The 16,470-nt window shown below is 36.3% G+C and overlaps 1 protein-coding gene across 3 annotated transcripts in view; it reads left to right on the plus strand.

The window, feature by feature from the left end:
- The first annotated feature begins 226 nt into the window (after positions 1-226).
- The window catches only part of GPSM2 (G protein signaling modulator 2), a 60,434-nt gene continuing 44,190 nt past the window's right edge, over positions 227-16,470 (plus strand). Inside the window, exons 1-2 of one of the 3 annotated variants that reach the window (XM_044238812.1) lie at positions 227-440; positions 11,042-11,346. In XM_044238812.1, coding sequence (XP_044094747.1) covers positions 11,291-11,346 — 56 coding nt within the window. In that variant the 5' untranslated portion in view covers positions 227-440; positions 11,042-11,290. Of the gene's footprint in view, positions 441-11,041; positions 11,347-16,470 lie in introns of those variants that run through there. The other 2 variants (XM_044238813.1, XM_044238814.1) reach the window with 2 other exon arrangements.

The raw sequence follows: 16,470 nt of genomic DNA on the forward strand, positions 1-16,470 counted from the left end.
ACCCGAGTCCCCGCCACCCTGACTCGCAGTGCCCCACCCGTCCCGCAGAGCGGAGGCAGAGGAGCGGACAACTGCCCCGCCCCGCTCCGCCCCCCGCGCCGGCCATTGGCGGGTCTGAAAGACGCGGGGCGTTGTCCGTTTGAATGGGAGCTACTGGAGCTGGGGCGCAGGCGCAGAGGAGGGGAGCGGTGGAGGCTGGCGGCGCGGCGGGACCCCTGAGTGGAGAGGATTGCTGCGCTAGCTCTGGCCCACGTGACCTGCGGCGAGCGGGGGCGGGGGGCGCGCGCCTGCCTCCCGCTGTGCCTCTGTCTGGCAAGGCACCCCCGGCGCGCGGACGCGCCTGGGGGAGGGGCCGCGGCCACCCGTCCGTCGCTTGAGGCTGCCACTGCGGCAGCTCCGTCGCTATCGCCGCGCTCCCGTGACTCGTCGGCCCGCGGGAGGTGAGTTCTGAGGCGTCTCAGGGCGCCCCGCGGAGGGGGATGACAGGGAGGGGCATGCATGTGCGGGGCTGGGTCGAGAGGTTCTGTGTCCCGGGGCTGGGGGCCGCCTGCTTTGTTTGGGTGCGCGGCTGGGGCCGGCGTGGCGGGGACGCGAGTGAGGAGACCGGGAACTGGATGAGAAGCCGCTGGCTGAGGTGCGGGTTGCTTTCTTACTGCGAAATTTTTAAACGAGTCAAGTTTGAGAGCTTTGTTCCCTAACTTTTTTTTTTTTTTTAAATAAAAAGTGTGATGAGGGCACAGCGACTCCTCACGTATTCTGAGTGTAACAAAGAGTGGATTAAAACCCCGAATCCCCGTGTAATGAACCCGAGGCAGATAGCATTCACTTGTGGTCTTGCGCTTGCTGTCTAAAGCGGGCAGTGTTTGTCAAACACCTGCATTTACCACAGTTAAGTTCTCGGATTTGAGGCACCGACCTGTCGAGTTACCGTAGGTACTAGTAATTGCTGCAAAAAGCCTTAGTAAGCAGAGGATGTTAAGAAAGCCCTTGTCCGAAAATCTGTATAGTTTATGGAATATCTTCGAAGAGGAAAAAAAAAAGGTGGATAATTTATAATTAGTTTTAGTGGTAACCTGTTAGATCACTTTAACTAGTATCATTTGAACTCTATTAAAGAAAACGAGTAAGGATGGAAATTTTATTTGCCTTAATGCATAATTTAACCTTGCCGCAGAGTTAAACGGAGTAGCTTCTTGGCTTTTATTTCTGTGGACTTGAGTTGGAGTCTTCCGTGGTGTGGAGCTAAATTTTCAAGCTGCTATGTTAGAAGGGTGCCTGAAGATTTCCGGTCTGATAACCACCACTGTGATTACCTCTGATAAAGACCATTTTTGCTTGGGTAGTCCCTATTCGAGAAGCAGCTTTGGTTTAATTTTTATGTTGCTTACTTGTAAACAAAGGGACGGTCACTGTTGATTGACCTGGGTGTGTGTGAGGACAGTGAGGGCAGTCCCAGACTTAACTCTGCTTTAAGCCTTACCACGGATTCGTTCTGACAAACTCCTTGGGCGATTATTTATGGTATAACGAGTTGGAGCAGATACAAAGTAAAAAGTTGTGTGGTATTGTTGTAGAGGCGGTTCCTCCCAAATCTGCTTTGGCTAGTTCGGCAGTTTAGTTGTATTTTCTAATGTTATTAAATCAGACATGCAGGGTGCCTGGGTAACTCAAGACGGTTAAGCGTCTGCCTTTGGCTCGGGTCATGATCCCAGCGTCCTGGGATCGAGTCCCGCATCAGCGGGGAGCCTGCTTCTCCCTCTGCCCCTCCCCCTGCTTGTGCTGTATCTCGCTCTCTCTTTCTCAAATAAATAAATAAATAAATAAATTTTTAAAAGATTGTTTTAACAATAAATCAGACATGCAGTGTTACAAATGTTATATTTTAATATAAACCTCAGACTTGGTACTAGGCTAATTACAGCGAAGATCGGTTTAAATGGCCTTGTATTTAAGCGTAAAATGTCTTAAGATTTACCTAAATGGTAAAAATTTTGTAATTAGTTATCTGGAATTTGAAAATGAAAAAACTGATGTAGATTTAGACTATTGTAAATCTAATAGACTTTCAAAGAAGTAATAACAGCTACTATCGTTATTACTGCTATACTTTATTGAGTACTTGCATTAAGTACTAGAGCCAGGCACTGGGTTAGGTAGTTTATAAAATGGATCTCTAATCATCACAACACATGTTGGATAAGTGTCATTATGCCCAAACCAAGTCTGAGAGTTTAGCTCAAGATCATAGACGTGGTAAGAAGTCAAACTGTGGCCTGATCCCAAAGCACATACTCTATTGCTTCTCTGCGACTGTTTAAAACTCCTCCGGTTCTCTGGATTCCATTTGTAGGAACATAATCCACTTTTTAAGGTGCCTGTAGGTGTTGTATTTTATTGGGAACTATGCAGAAATATTTCAGTCCTCCTTTTAGGACTGCGGTCTTCGTTCAGTATCTTACAAGTCATATAACGTTTTCAATATCCTATAGTCATCTTTATGAAAACAGTAAAAAATTAGGTAAAATTTTCCTGGATTATTTACATGTATATGAATGTACTCTTTACTGTGGAGCAGATCTATATTAAAGCCCAGTTTTCTCACTAGTATAGGATTCTTTGCTGCTTCAGAGTTCTTATCTTCTTCCCAGGCAAGAAATTTTTAAAAGTTTGTTGGGCATTGATTATGTGCAGAGCAATTTGCTTGGTGTTGTGAGATGACCAGAGAAAACTTCTTATTCGGTAGTTGCTTCTGGAGTTTTTGAAGTATCTTCCTTTTGTCTCTTTCCTCTACCCTGTATGTTTCTGCCAGTTTATCTAACACAGATCTGACTTCTGCTATTCCTTTGTTGAAAAAATTGCAAGGTTAAATACAAGGCCACATACATATTCTGAGTACCTAACACTTTAGTACCTTCTTAGACTTCTCTTTTCCAACTCCTAACCCAGTGTGTTTGAACTGGGCATACATTCTGTGCATTCTTACCTCCTTGCTTTTGCTTGAATCATTTCCCTGTGACTGGAATGCCTTTCCTTCATTTGCCTAATAAGGTCTACCCATCTTTCAAGGTATAGTACAGATATCCTTGCTTCTAAAAAGCTGTCTCTGGCCCTTTTTATTTAGAGTCATTCTTCCTATATCATCTGGTAACATTACTGAATTGAATAAAACATTTTTCCACAGGATAGTGATAACTTTTGGAAGAAGGCAGAGTTACATTTTCCTATAAAGAATTCTACATTCAAACTTTCTAGGGACCCTTTTTAGACATTTTTAACCCTCTTGCATTTGGGATTTATTTCTCCTTAAAAAGAAAAACAAATAAATAAGCTTATATTTATTTATTAATAAAAGGATTACAGATCAGAAAGGGGAAGAACTAATATATATATGTTTAGGGTGGTTTTTTTGTTTTTTGGGGGTTTTTTCGGGTAGAAATTGGGCTTAGTGTGAACCATCAGTGTTTTTGGGTTGCAGACATATTCTTGTGATCTCCCGGTTTTATAACCTGAATAGTCATTCAGAAGGCACTGAAAATATAATTGGGAACGATGAAAATTTAGAATGTCTTTTTTTTTTTTTTAAGTGCCATTACTATGCCCTTTATAACTTTGGTATTGTAATACTTCTGTGTATCCATTTTTATGTGTTTCAAACAGTTAACTAGAAATTTTTTTTCTTCTTCAGGTATCTAACTGAAACACTTCAAAAGGTTATTAATTTTACTAATAGATTAAAAGAACCATATCTATTTAACATTATTTTGTAGGAGAGATAATTAACATTATTTGTAAACTCTGGGCTGCAGTTTGATGAGAAATAAAACTAAATAATGGGGGAAATGTATTAATTTTATTCTAATGAACATACTTATTCCTTTAGTTGAACATGGATGCACACACACACACACACACACTCACTCCATGCCAATGCCAAGTGTGTAGCCCAACGAGGGGCTTGAACTCAAGACCTGGGCTGAGACCAGAGTCCAAGGCTTAACCCATTGGGACACCCAGGCACCCCTATATTTGTAAATATAAATACATAATCTTGGGGTACATGGCTGGCTCAGTCAGTAGAGCATGGGGTCTTGATCTCGGGGTTTTGAGTTCGAGCTGCACATGGGGTGTGGAGCCTACTTAAAAAAAAAGTTATCTTGTTGCAGCAAGACTTTTGATTCAATAACTGTTTTGTAGGGGAAAAGGAAACCAAGATTAGGGATGTTGCATAAAAGTAATCTCGCTTTTCTCCTTGAAATTTTGAAACAACTGCTTCATCCTCTTGAATTATTGTAATCACTGAGGATTATAATTACAAAACAGCAGTTTTAGTGATTAGTGTAGTCACTGGCATAATTGATATTGACTCCATATATAATCTAAAAATAGAGCCCCTCTGTAGTTTATCACTCCCCTACCCCCAATAAAAATCTTCAGTATTTAACTTCTTCCTGATTTATCATAGGCTGCCAAACCAAAGACACTAAGTGTTTGCTCATGCAATAATTACTATATCCATAGTGCTTTGTGTAGAGACTTTTGGAAACTGCTGTTGACCTATAGACATTCAGCACTTCTCATGTTAGTGGTCTAGTACTTGGTCCTTTCTCACTGCAACAGTGAAGCCTTGAAATATTTAAATACTTTTCTTCTAAATTACATATTGTTTTAGTATTTATCTAGTTTGAAATTTCATATATGGTTTATTTGTATTTGACTATCCAGGGAGCATAATTCATTGGAGTCCTTAAATATAAATGTTTCTCATAAAAAAAGAAAGTTTATGCATAGTTTAGTTGTTTAGAGTGGTGAACTTTTAGGTATAAACATTGAAAACGTGAAAAGGAATTCTTATTGTATATTGCTTAAATTGTTTGGATTATACTATTCTGACGTGGTCGCATTTGCGTTTTGAAAGGCCATGGCTCTGGGTCTGAATTTTTTTTAATCTGCCAGAATAAAAATGAGAGTTTGAAAGTAATACTACCTTAGTTTTCTATTTGATATCTTTCATAATGACCTTCGAGAACTTCAAATACACTTGGAAACCCTTCTGACTGGTGGTATACCTTTAAGATACAGATTTATTTGGAAACTAGTACCATTAATCTATTCTTAGAATTTTATTCTATTTATTTAGCTGACTGATAGTCACAAACAGCTTATTAGAAAGTTTTTATAATAAAATGTGTTTCAATTAGCAGTTATACAGTTAGTTTTGCTTGTTTTCTAAACTAACTTGGTTTGACATCTCACAGACTAAATTTTGATTGTTGAAGACATAAAGATGAGCAATAAATTAAGGCTTAACCATAATTGGAGTGCATACTTTAAGATTATATATTTGCTTAAGGAAAACTTTATTCGTACAGTTTTTATAGCATAGTCTGTGGTAAATTCATATTTCTCCAGAATGATAGAGAATAGAATGATCTGTTTAACTAATCAGTATGATTGTTTATTTTATTAATTTGGGATTGTATAAAGTAATTTATATTTGTGATGTATGACAGTGGGTAATAACACCATGTTCAACACTATGCATAGATACATGGATATACACACACGTACATACATGTGAGTGTATCTTTGGTTCAGAGTATTATGTAATTGAGTATCTTTGGTTCAGAGTATTATGTAAAATTTAGGTTATATTATTGGTTTAGAGATTGAGTATGTTGGAAAAAGAAACAGAACTATTATGCATTGCTTTAATTTTTTTTCTTTCATTGCAATTTCTCTTTAATTTTGCCATTGACTTATTGCAGTATTTAACATTGAGATCTCATTGGTACTTTAAAAAAAATTTTAATTTAAAGATGTGCAAAAATTCAGAAATGTCAGTCACTCAGTTCTATTTTTTTAACCTCTCAGATTCTCTTTCACTTATCGAACTTTATATGATTTCAAATTATCTCAAGTTTGGTATCTTTATTTTTTTTCAGCTATTATTTCTGAATGTAACACTTTACCAAGTACAAGTTTAATAGAAGTATTCCACTTTTTCCTATTCAAAGTCTAATCCATTTTCTCCTCTTGGAAGTATCCCTCTTGCAATCCAGTCTGTCACTGTATTGCTACTGTTCCATCTACCTTGAAAATTGGAACTCTTCTAAGTTCTCTGTTACTGCTTGACCTTTGCCTTTCACATCTAGTCAGTGTGCATTGTTTTTCCTTTTTCTTTAGGTACTCCTAGCCAGATTACTTAATCAAGTACCCAGCCATTCTTAGGTCTGACTTCCCTTGCTTTAGGCACTAATTTCCCATATCAGTCATATATTCTGATATCAAAATATTTTTTTGGGTGTAGTTGTCTCTTCAACATCTGCTGCACTAAAATCAGGCTCTGAACTTTTCTCTCTGTTGGACTTTGTTTTGGCATCCTTCTTTATTACCCCCATTACTTCTACAATGTATATTTGTTATTATAACCTGTATCCTTAAGTCTAATATAAAAGAACTTCATTTAAAATATTTTCTTGACTCTTCTTCAATATTTATCCCTGCTCAGATTCATAAAGGGCTACTGTATCTGACTTGAAACATTACAACTGAAAGGGATTTGGAGTATTTGACTATTGCACCTTAGAGGGAATTATTGGGATAAGAAAAGTTTAAAGAATTTAGATTACTAATCTAAAGGCAAGAAAAGGGGGCACTTGGGAGGCTCAGTGGGTTAAAGCCAACACCTTCAGCTCAGGTCATGATCCCAGGGTCCTGGGATCAAGCCCCACATTGGGCTCTCTGCTCAGCGAGGACCCTGCCTCTTCCTCTCTCTCTGCCTGCCTCTCTGCCTACTTGTGATCTCTGTCTGTCAAATAAATGAAAAAAATTAAAATTAAAAAAAAATAAAGGCAAGAAAAGTAAGTGACATTCATTGTCTGATGGGTGTTACCAGTTTATAGAGATACTTAAAAGAATCAGACCAGAGGTTATTGGCATTTAAATTGGATCATTTGGACAAATTGAAAGGACAAAAGATATACATGTACTGTGTATCTCCTATGTTTCCCCATCACTTAGTTCCCAAATATTTTACTAACAATGGAATAGAGCAAGGCTAGGATTTATTTACTCTGGTTGCATACCTTGGACAGTGCCTAGAAGTCCACCTACCTGTATAATGGGAATCTGCTTATTTTGACTTACTAATCAGGTAATTAAGTGTGAGGCAATCGAAATGATATACTACTTTATCTTTTTATGTGCTTTTGTCAGTTTCTAGCATACAGAAAAAAATTATGTCTTTTTAGTTCTCTGTAGTCAGATCAAAAGGTGTTGTGAGTTTTTGTTAGCAGTGGGATTTTAGAAGCACTGTTTTTTAAAACCTGAGAGGTGCTATGAAGGACATATGTTTCCTTGTAAATTACTAGTTATAAGTCTTGATGGAGATTGGAGATTAAATTTGGTGCCTTTTTTTTTTTAAATTTTATTTATTTATTTGACAGAGACATACAGAGCACAAGTAGGTAGAGCAGCAGGCAGAGGGAAAGGGAGAAGCAGGCTCTCTACTGAGAGGGGAGCCCGATGTGGGATTTGATCCCAGATCCTGGGATCATGACCTGAGCCAAAGGCAGCCACTTAACCTACTGAGCCACCCAGGCACCCTAAATTTGGTGACTTCCTAATGTTCTTTCAAACCTGTAATTTCCATTCTATTTCCTAGTCCTGTCATTAAATTTTCTTATCCTAATGAACATACTTTAATATTTATTGCAGATTTTATTACTGTTACACTAGGAATATATAAACTATGTGTTAAATATGAAGTGGGTTTGTTAACTGTGTAATGTACAGCATGAATGAACACATTGTTACTAAACTGGTTAGAGAGTTCTTGCAAAATTAATCATTAAATCAAGAATTGCTTGTGAGTTCAGTGAATAATAAGAAATGTTACTTTATTGTTATGGAGATTGTAATGTAAGAGTGACTGGTTTGGGATATAATTCTTTTGAGAATTGTAAAACCATATTATAAATAGTCCTTATTGAAATGGTGAATAGCATTCCGTCTTCTTGCTTGTTTAAATTAGTTTTAAAATGTTTCTCTATGCAGTCTTAAGGTATTTCACAACTTCATTTATATACATTTGTTAATTTGATTCCACGTTTACCTTTTAATGAATATAAAGTTAACATTTTTTAGTGATTGGTAAAATTTGAAATTTCGTTATGATCTGCGTGAAAAAATATTTCAATTAAATTGTAACTTAAGGAGCGCCTGGGTGGCTCAGTGGGTTAAAGCCTCTGCCTTCAGCTCAGGTCATGATCCCAGGGTCCTGGGATCGAGCCCCGCATCGGGCTCTCTGCTCAGCAGGGAGAATGCTTCCTCCTCACTCTCTCTCTCTCTGCCTGCTTCTCTGCCTACTTGTGATCTCTGTCAAATAAATAAATAAAATCTTTTTAAAAATAAATAAATAAATTGTAACTTAATTTAATTCAAAGTCAAGTTTATTCTAATACTTTACCTTCTGCCCCATTTTATAAATAACAGCCTAAACCTTAATGTGGGTAGGGGAAGAAGACTTTTTGGTTGACAGTTTAGCTATAGGGTAATCTAGATGTACTTTGAAGCTATTGCTATTAATATCTACACTAATTCCTCTATAGTGTTTTATTTACTAAGGAGGCATGATGGGATTCTGAACAAAAGAAAAAGATTTTTTTGGTTAATAGCTGCTACCCTTTCTTTTCATCCATTCTTAAGACAGTGCTTCCTTTGTTGACCAGGGAAGGGATAAAAAGAATACTATTTTGTGTTTTTTTATTATTTTTTTACAATTTTTAAAATTTATTTGACAGAGAGAGAGAGAGATCACAAGTAAGCAGAGAGGCAGGTGGTATCGGGTGGCAGGGGAGCAGGCTCCGTGCTGAGCAGAGAGCCCGATGTGGGACTCGATCCCAGAACTCTGGGATCATGACCTGAGCCGAAGGCAGAGGCCACTGAGCCACCCAGGCGCCCCTATTTTGTGTGTGTGTGTGTTTTTTTAATATGTCAGACTGGTTATTAATATGAAAACCTCGTTTCCTCTGGGAAGCTTGTTAATATTCCCAAGGCTGGTCCTTTCCACCTTTTACCTCTTCGCAGGTCCTTTTCTGCTCTGTTACTGACTAACCTCTTTTCTAACCACACCGATTAACAAAGCAGTCGGTGTGTGTGATTTAGAGTCTACGTTATAGCTGAAATATTTAAAATGATGTTATGTGGTAAAGGAATTAGATTTAGGGGTGCCTGGGTGGCTCAGTGGGTTAAGCCTCTGCCTTCGGCTCAGGTCATGATCCCAGAGTCCTGGGATCAAGCCCCACATTGATGTCTCTGCTTAGCAGGGAGCCTGCTTCCCCCTTCTTTCTGCCTGCCTCTCTGCCTACTTGTGATCTTGCTGTCAAATAAATAAAATATTTTTTTAAAAAAAGGAATTAGATTTAATTGGATGGCAGCAAAAGGAAAAAATGGATAGAAATGGAAAGATTGCTCCAAATATGGAACACATTTCTAAAAGGACTATTCAAAATTAGGATTAGCCACCCCAAGACCTTTCTGGGAATACTGTAGTAAAATGTTAGACTAACTGACCTATAGAGTTGTTTATAACACTGAGATTCCAGGACTTCATAATTGTGTGTGGTGGCCTGTAGTTTCTTTGTGATGTATCTGTGTAAGGGATTCATTTTCATTTATCTATTTAGGATTTAGTGTGTGCTTCTTCAATCTGCTAATTAAAGTCTGTCTTCAATTCTGAAAAAACTCTTTATCAATGAAGATTTTGCCTTTACTTTTCTATTTTTCCTTCTAGTACTGTAATTAGACCTCTGTCAGAGCCTCTCATTTTGTCTTTCTCTTCTCTGAAACTGCTCTTTATTTTTCATCTCCTTATCTTTGAATGTCTGGATAATTTCTTCAGATACTCTTTTAGTTCACTTATTCTCTCTTTAGCCTACCTGCTGTAAACAGTACATTTAGTTATTAATACCAATGTTCATAGCAATAATTTTTTAATAGTAAAAAAATACAAAAACTACAATCCAAATTCCCATCAAGAGCAGAATGAAAAATATATTTGGTATTCAATGGAATATGACACAGCAGTGGAAATCTGCAAACTGTAGCTATGTGTAACAAGTGAGATGAATCTCAGAAACATAATATTAAGCAAAACCTTACAAAACTAAATAATATAATTTTTAGGCCTATGCAGATACTGTACCATGGTTATAAAAACAAGGGAATAATGAACAAAATTTAGTTTAGAGATCACCTTAGAGGAAGGTATGATTGGTTAGGTTGAGGCATCCATAAGACTTCAAAGGTAGTAAGAATGTTCTTAAACTGGGTGGGGTATATAAATGTTTGTTGTGTCATTCTACTGTACACATATTTTCTAAATTTCTTTTGTACCTACTCAGTACTAATAACATTTTAAAGACCTTAAAAAGTAAAAGTAGAATATACTCTGAGAACAAATGAATACAAGTATAAGCTAATTATCAACACAAATGTTTTCAAAGGAATAAATTTAGAGTTTGGAATTGGCTTATTTAAATAATTACTGAATTCTCATTTTACCTGTTAAGATAGAAATTTTTAAAGCTTAAGGTATCATAATTTTCTCTTTAGATACTCTAAAACATTCTCCTGTATTTGTTTACAATAGAAAATATTACAGGATGCCTGGCTGGCTCAGTGGGTTAAGCCTCTGCCTTTAGCTCAGGTGTCTCTCTGCCTGCCTCTCTGCCTACTTGTGATCTCTCTCAAATAAATAAATAAATAAATAAAATATTTTAAGAAAAGAAAAGATTACATAAATTATTGTATTTTAAAACAACTTTAAAAATTAAGGTGTAGGTCCCAAATAAATGTAATAGATTCACATCCTTATTGAAAAGCTTTATGGTGACAGTTAAGCCCTCTGTTGCTTTTTTTCTGTGATTGATATGACAGCAGTCTGTGGAGTTAGCTATGTGATTATGTACAGATTGGACTTACTTTAGGTTATTCTTTGAAAATAGGACTTCAAGCAAGGCATCTTGTATTCCTTTTGCAGAAATGTTGCTGAAGTGCTGCTGAAAGGGCCAGAGATGCAAGGATTTGGGACACACTTTGAAACTTTAAGCTGTCTGACATTGACCTCCTTTTGTTATTAATAAAGAAGAAGCAGGAGCTTAGGATGTATTAACACCAACTCATTAATATACTAACGGGACAATGTTCTTCAGCAGTTCTACATTGTAAAGACCTGGATTGGCACAAAATTAAATAATTTCATATTTTACTCCGCTTATAATATGACTCGATGGAGGAAAATTTGATAAGTATGAGGGAAGACCATTCTTTTCATGTTCGTTACAGGTAAGACTACTGTTTTCTTGGTGGCTTTTAATCCTTATTAAAACATGTATTTAGTTCTGATCATTTCAGATTTAAATTTGAATATATTCAAAATACATTATCTTCAGTTAGTATCTCCTGTATATGGTATTTTCTTTTTGTTGTGGTTGTTGTAAGTTTTTATATCCTTTCTATAGGAAAATGGTGCTAAAGTCCAATTATATATTATAATTTATTAATGTTTTGTGGATGAGTTTATGAATAGTTACATTATATTTTCCAACTATTGTAATGCAAATATAAAAATGAAATATATTTCTAAATGTTTGGGGTAAAAGATGGATTTGTAATATGGTCAGATGAATGACCTAATTTTTATGTTTAAGCTTTGATTTTATTTATTTATTTATTTAAAAGATTTTTTTTTTTTTTTTTAGTTATTTATTAGAGAGAGTGAGAGAGCATAAGCAGAGGAACAGTGGAGCATGAGGGAGAGGGAGAAAGCAGGGTCTCCCTGAGCAGGGAGCCTGATGCAGGGCTTGATCCCAGGATCCTGGGATCATGGCTTGAGCAGAAGATGGGTACTTAACATCTGTGCCACCGAGGTGCCCCGTGTTTCAGTTTTTAAATGGTGATCTTTAATAAATGAGCTTTTTAGAAAGCCAGTAACATTGAAATGGGTGGGTGCTTTCTAAACATGATAAATAGCCAGTTTAGTATTTAGTGATAAAATATTAATGACATTTTAGATACATTTAGGAACAAAGCAGTGATTTCTGCATCATTATTTAGCATTTATTCTAGAAGTCCGGATCATTGCACTAACAATAAAATGAACAAATATTGAATGAAAGGCATGTAATTATTAGTAAGGTGATTAGGATAATAGATTCTTTGTCAAAGAATAGATAATAGATAATAGATTTCTTTGTCAAAACTATTACAAGTTGGGTTGCCTGGGTGGCTCAGTTGTTAAGCGGCTGCCTTCCCCTCAGGTCATGATCCTGGGGACCTAGGATCGAGCCCCGCTTCAGGCTCTTTGCTCGGCGGGAAGCCTGTTTCTCCCTCTCCCACTCTCCCTGCTTGTGTTTCTTCTTTCCCTGTCTCTCTCTCTCTCTCTCTGTCAAATAAGTAAATAAATAATCTAAAAAACAAAAAACTGTTATGTTAGTATTAAATAAACATCAGAACTTGTAGCAATGGGTAGTAGTCAGCATTTCTAGTAAGTTGAAGTTATTGGTTACCAAATCTTAGATCTTAACACATGTTTAGGAAATAGATTTGTGATCTAACATGATTCATGTTAGGGCAAGGTGCTGCCACAGAAGTTTATATAGGTAAGATGAGGGTATTTCTATTTTTAAAAAAGGAAGTTTTAGGAGCACCTGAGTAGCTCAGTTGGTTTAACAGCTGCCTTTGCTCAGGTCATGATCCCAGGGTCCTGGGATCAAGTCCCACATTGGGCTCCTTGCTCAGCATGGAGCCTGCTTCTCTCTCCCTCTGCCTGCTGCTCCCCCTGCTTGTACTCTCTCTCTGTCTCTCTCAAATAAATAAATAAAATCTTTAAAAATTTTTTTTAAAGTTTTGAATAAAAGTAAGGGAGGACATTCAGCATAATTGAAAAGAGGTTTTTGTTTTTTTTTTAAAGATTTTATTTATTTATTTGACAGAGAGAAATCAGAAGTAGATGGAGAGGCAGGCAGAGAGAGAGAGAGGGACGCAGGCTCCCTGCTGAGCAGAGAGCCCGATGCGGGACTCGATCCCAGGACCCTGAGATCATGACCTGAGCCGAAGGCAGCGGCTTAACCCACGGAGCCACCCAGGCGCCCTAAAAAGAGGTTTTAATAAATGAAATGTCCTCTACCCTTTTGGGCATAGTTCAGAAACCTGGGAGTTATCTTACATGCTTTTTTTCTCTTCTTACTCTCTGTAGCCAGTTTGAAGTCATGCCAGTTTTACCTCCTTAATGTTGATCCAGATTGAGCTACTCATCTGGGTCCTCCCTATCACTGCAATAGTTTAGGCCCCCATTATCCTCCCTCCAGATTCCCTCTATTCTCCATTCTTACTCTTAAAATCCATCTTTTTAATTTGCTGCTAGAGGGCTCAGTCTAAAAACACAGAGCTGACTGCGCAAATTCTGCTTTATCACCATGGTGGCTCCTTGAAATCTGTAGGGCAGACCCAGGCTTAAAACAGTATACAAGATCTTCTGTTTTCTAGCCTCTGTGTATTCCTTTGTCCTTACTTTCTCCACTCCTCACCTTTCCCTCTGAGTTCTGGTTCCCTATACATGTCTTGCTGTTCCATGTCTCTGTGCCTTTGCTCGTGCTGCACCCTATGACTTGAATTATCTACTCCTGGAAACCGTTTCTAAACAGTATAGTTTGACTCTGTACCCTCCCTGTGCTCACGTAATATTCTTTGCATATTTCTTTCTTTGTCTCAACTATATTAAAATTCATTGTATCTGTTTATATGTTTGTCTCCTCCTTGGCCACTCCCTTCTTTGACCATTAACTTCCTTAGAGCAGCCATGATGCCTAGAATGTTGTATGACTCATAGTGCATGTTTGATGGAATGTCCATTGAATTCCATTGGACATAACTATCAGGTGAATCTGGTAAGATTTTTATCTGTCTTACTAAGCATTTTCGAGGGTGGTATGCTTTTTAATGCTATAAGAATAGCAGGTAAGGAGGAGTAGATTATACCTCTGCCTGTAGGAACGTCTTGGATTTGTCCTTTTTCCATTATAGGGCAAACATGGTTATATATAGGTGTAGGACTTCACTAAAAGAAACTTTAAATTCTATAACTATTTTTAGTAAGAATATGCCAAACAAAGCTCTGGCTTCAACAGTGCTCTAAGATCAGCATTCTGTATATTAACTGGATTGTTGCATAATTGCAGGTAATACTTTGTGTCCTTTACATTAGGAGTTGTGGCCTAGTATAAATTACTATTCTACTCTGGTAAACAGGAAGCATGTAATGTGTTATCCATATGGTTCTTTCATTGTGGCAGTCCTCATCCATCCCTGGAGGAATTTCTGTAGCATGAGTTTGTAATTTTGAAATGAAATGATTTTTTCCATTTCAACAGACACTGAGGAACCTCCTGAGAGATGATATAATGATTTATGAAGTATTTTGTGTGCTCGCTTCGGCAGCACATATACTATGAAGTATTTTGTGACCTACTTGTGAAGGTAGAAATGGAGACTGATAGTAAAATGAAATTAGTTTCTAAACTTTAAAACAGTGTATGATTGATTTTAAAGTAATTATAATTAATTTTTAGGCATGATAATAGTATTAAATTCTTTTGAAAATGAATCTCTTTTAGAGATATATACTAAAATATTTACAAGTGAAATGATGTGCTTTCTGGAATGTACTTCAAAAGAATCTGCGGTTGGAGAGTGAGGATGGAAGTAGAGATGAAATACACTGAGAGTATTATATATTGGTAATGTTGATGTTGAAAGATGGATATATCAGGTGCATTATCAAGCAAGTTTCTTTAGTTTTGTATTTCTTTGAATAAAATTTTTTTTCATACTTCTTACTATGAATAATAAACACTTCAGTACTTTCATATTGTAAAAATTGACCGTTGCACACAAGTTGTAAAGGAATCCAATTTTGGTGTTGAATTCTTCAGTTTTGCTAGGTAAATGTAGTTGTTAATATTTTTTCCTCAAGAATAGTTTGAGGTAATGTGAATGGTGGAAATAGTATTGGGTTTGGAGACAAAGAATGGGTTTCATTTCTCAGCTTTGCATTCACACGATCTTATTAATAGGTCATTCAGCCTGTCTGAGCATCATTTTCCTCTTCTGTAATAATACCTATCTCAGAGTGTTATTTTGAGAGTTAAATTTGATATTTAGTAAAAGATCACTTTTAAAACTAAGTTTTAGTTTAAATTTTTAAATTAAATTTAATTAAAATTAAATTAAATTAAATTAAAAATTAAAATTTAAATTAAAACTAATTAATTTTAATTAAATTTAATTTAAATCAAAACTAAATTAAAATTTAACTTAACTTAAACCAATCAAAATTTAAATCTAAATCAAGATAAATTTACACTATTCTCTTTCACAAAGTAAAGTAGAATAACTAGGTATATATGGTAAATTGAATGGATGAAAATTGTTTGTGGTGGGGTAGGATTAATAATGGAAGAGATCCATGCTCAATTAGAACCCATAGAAGGTAGAGGGAGTTAAGGTCAGTAAAAAGATTTGACAGCCACAGAAGACAGCACAATGGAGAAGATGGAGCACACTCTTTTTTTGAATCTTGAGTCCTCAATCCTAACAATTATTCTTAATAATTGTTAATTAATAATTATTACATTATTACATGTATGTAATAATATATGTAATTATTATTAATAATTACATACTATTCTTAGTATGTAAACCTTTTGAGGGGAAGATCTGATTTGAACAAAATCTCTATTAAATCTTTTAAAATGATATAGCATTGAGTTTTTAAATCTTTTGCCTTCATTGGTATACTATGAACACAAGAAACCAAAATTTAAAAGGTAAAGAAAAAAAAAATCTAGTGTGGAAGAAAAGTAAATAATAATAATAAAATATAAAAATCAGGGGCTCCTGGGTGGCTCAATTGTTGAGCACGTCTTTGACTCAGGTGATGATCCCGGGGTTCTGGGATCGAGCCCCACATCAGGCTCCTCGCTTGGCGGGAGGTTTGCTTCTCCCTCTCTCACTTCCCCTGCTTGTGTTCCCTCTCTCACTGTCTCTCTTTCTATCAAATAAATAAAATCTTTTAAAAAATAATAAAAAAATAAAATATAAAAATCAAATTGAAATGACATGAGTTTGTGCAAAAATAAGGAGTTATAGCTATAATGGTCTATTAGCAAAAACAGAAACATTTCAATTAAGGATAATAGTACTGTGTTTATTTATAGTTACTAGGAATGTACTTTCTTTGATTATACAACTAGATAGGCCATTAGAAAGAATAAAAGAAACATTGTATGTTGGATGTATGTTAATGGAGGTATTTTCCCAGTTTGTCTTCTACTCTTGGTATGTTCTTTGTTTCCAACCCAGCTGGTAAACAAATTAAGTAATTCTATTCTCTCATAGAGACAAAGAGGA

Source organism: Neovison vison, chromosome 2, assembly GCF_020171115.1.
Source record: "Neovison vison isolate M4711 chromosome 2, ASM_NN_V1, whole genome shotgun sequence".
In the NCBI taxonomy this organism is placed as follows: domain Eukaryota; kingdom Metazoa; phylum Chordata; class Mammalia; order Carnivora; family Mustelidae; genus Neogale; species Neogale vison.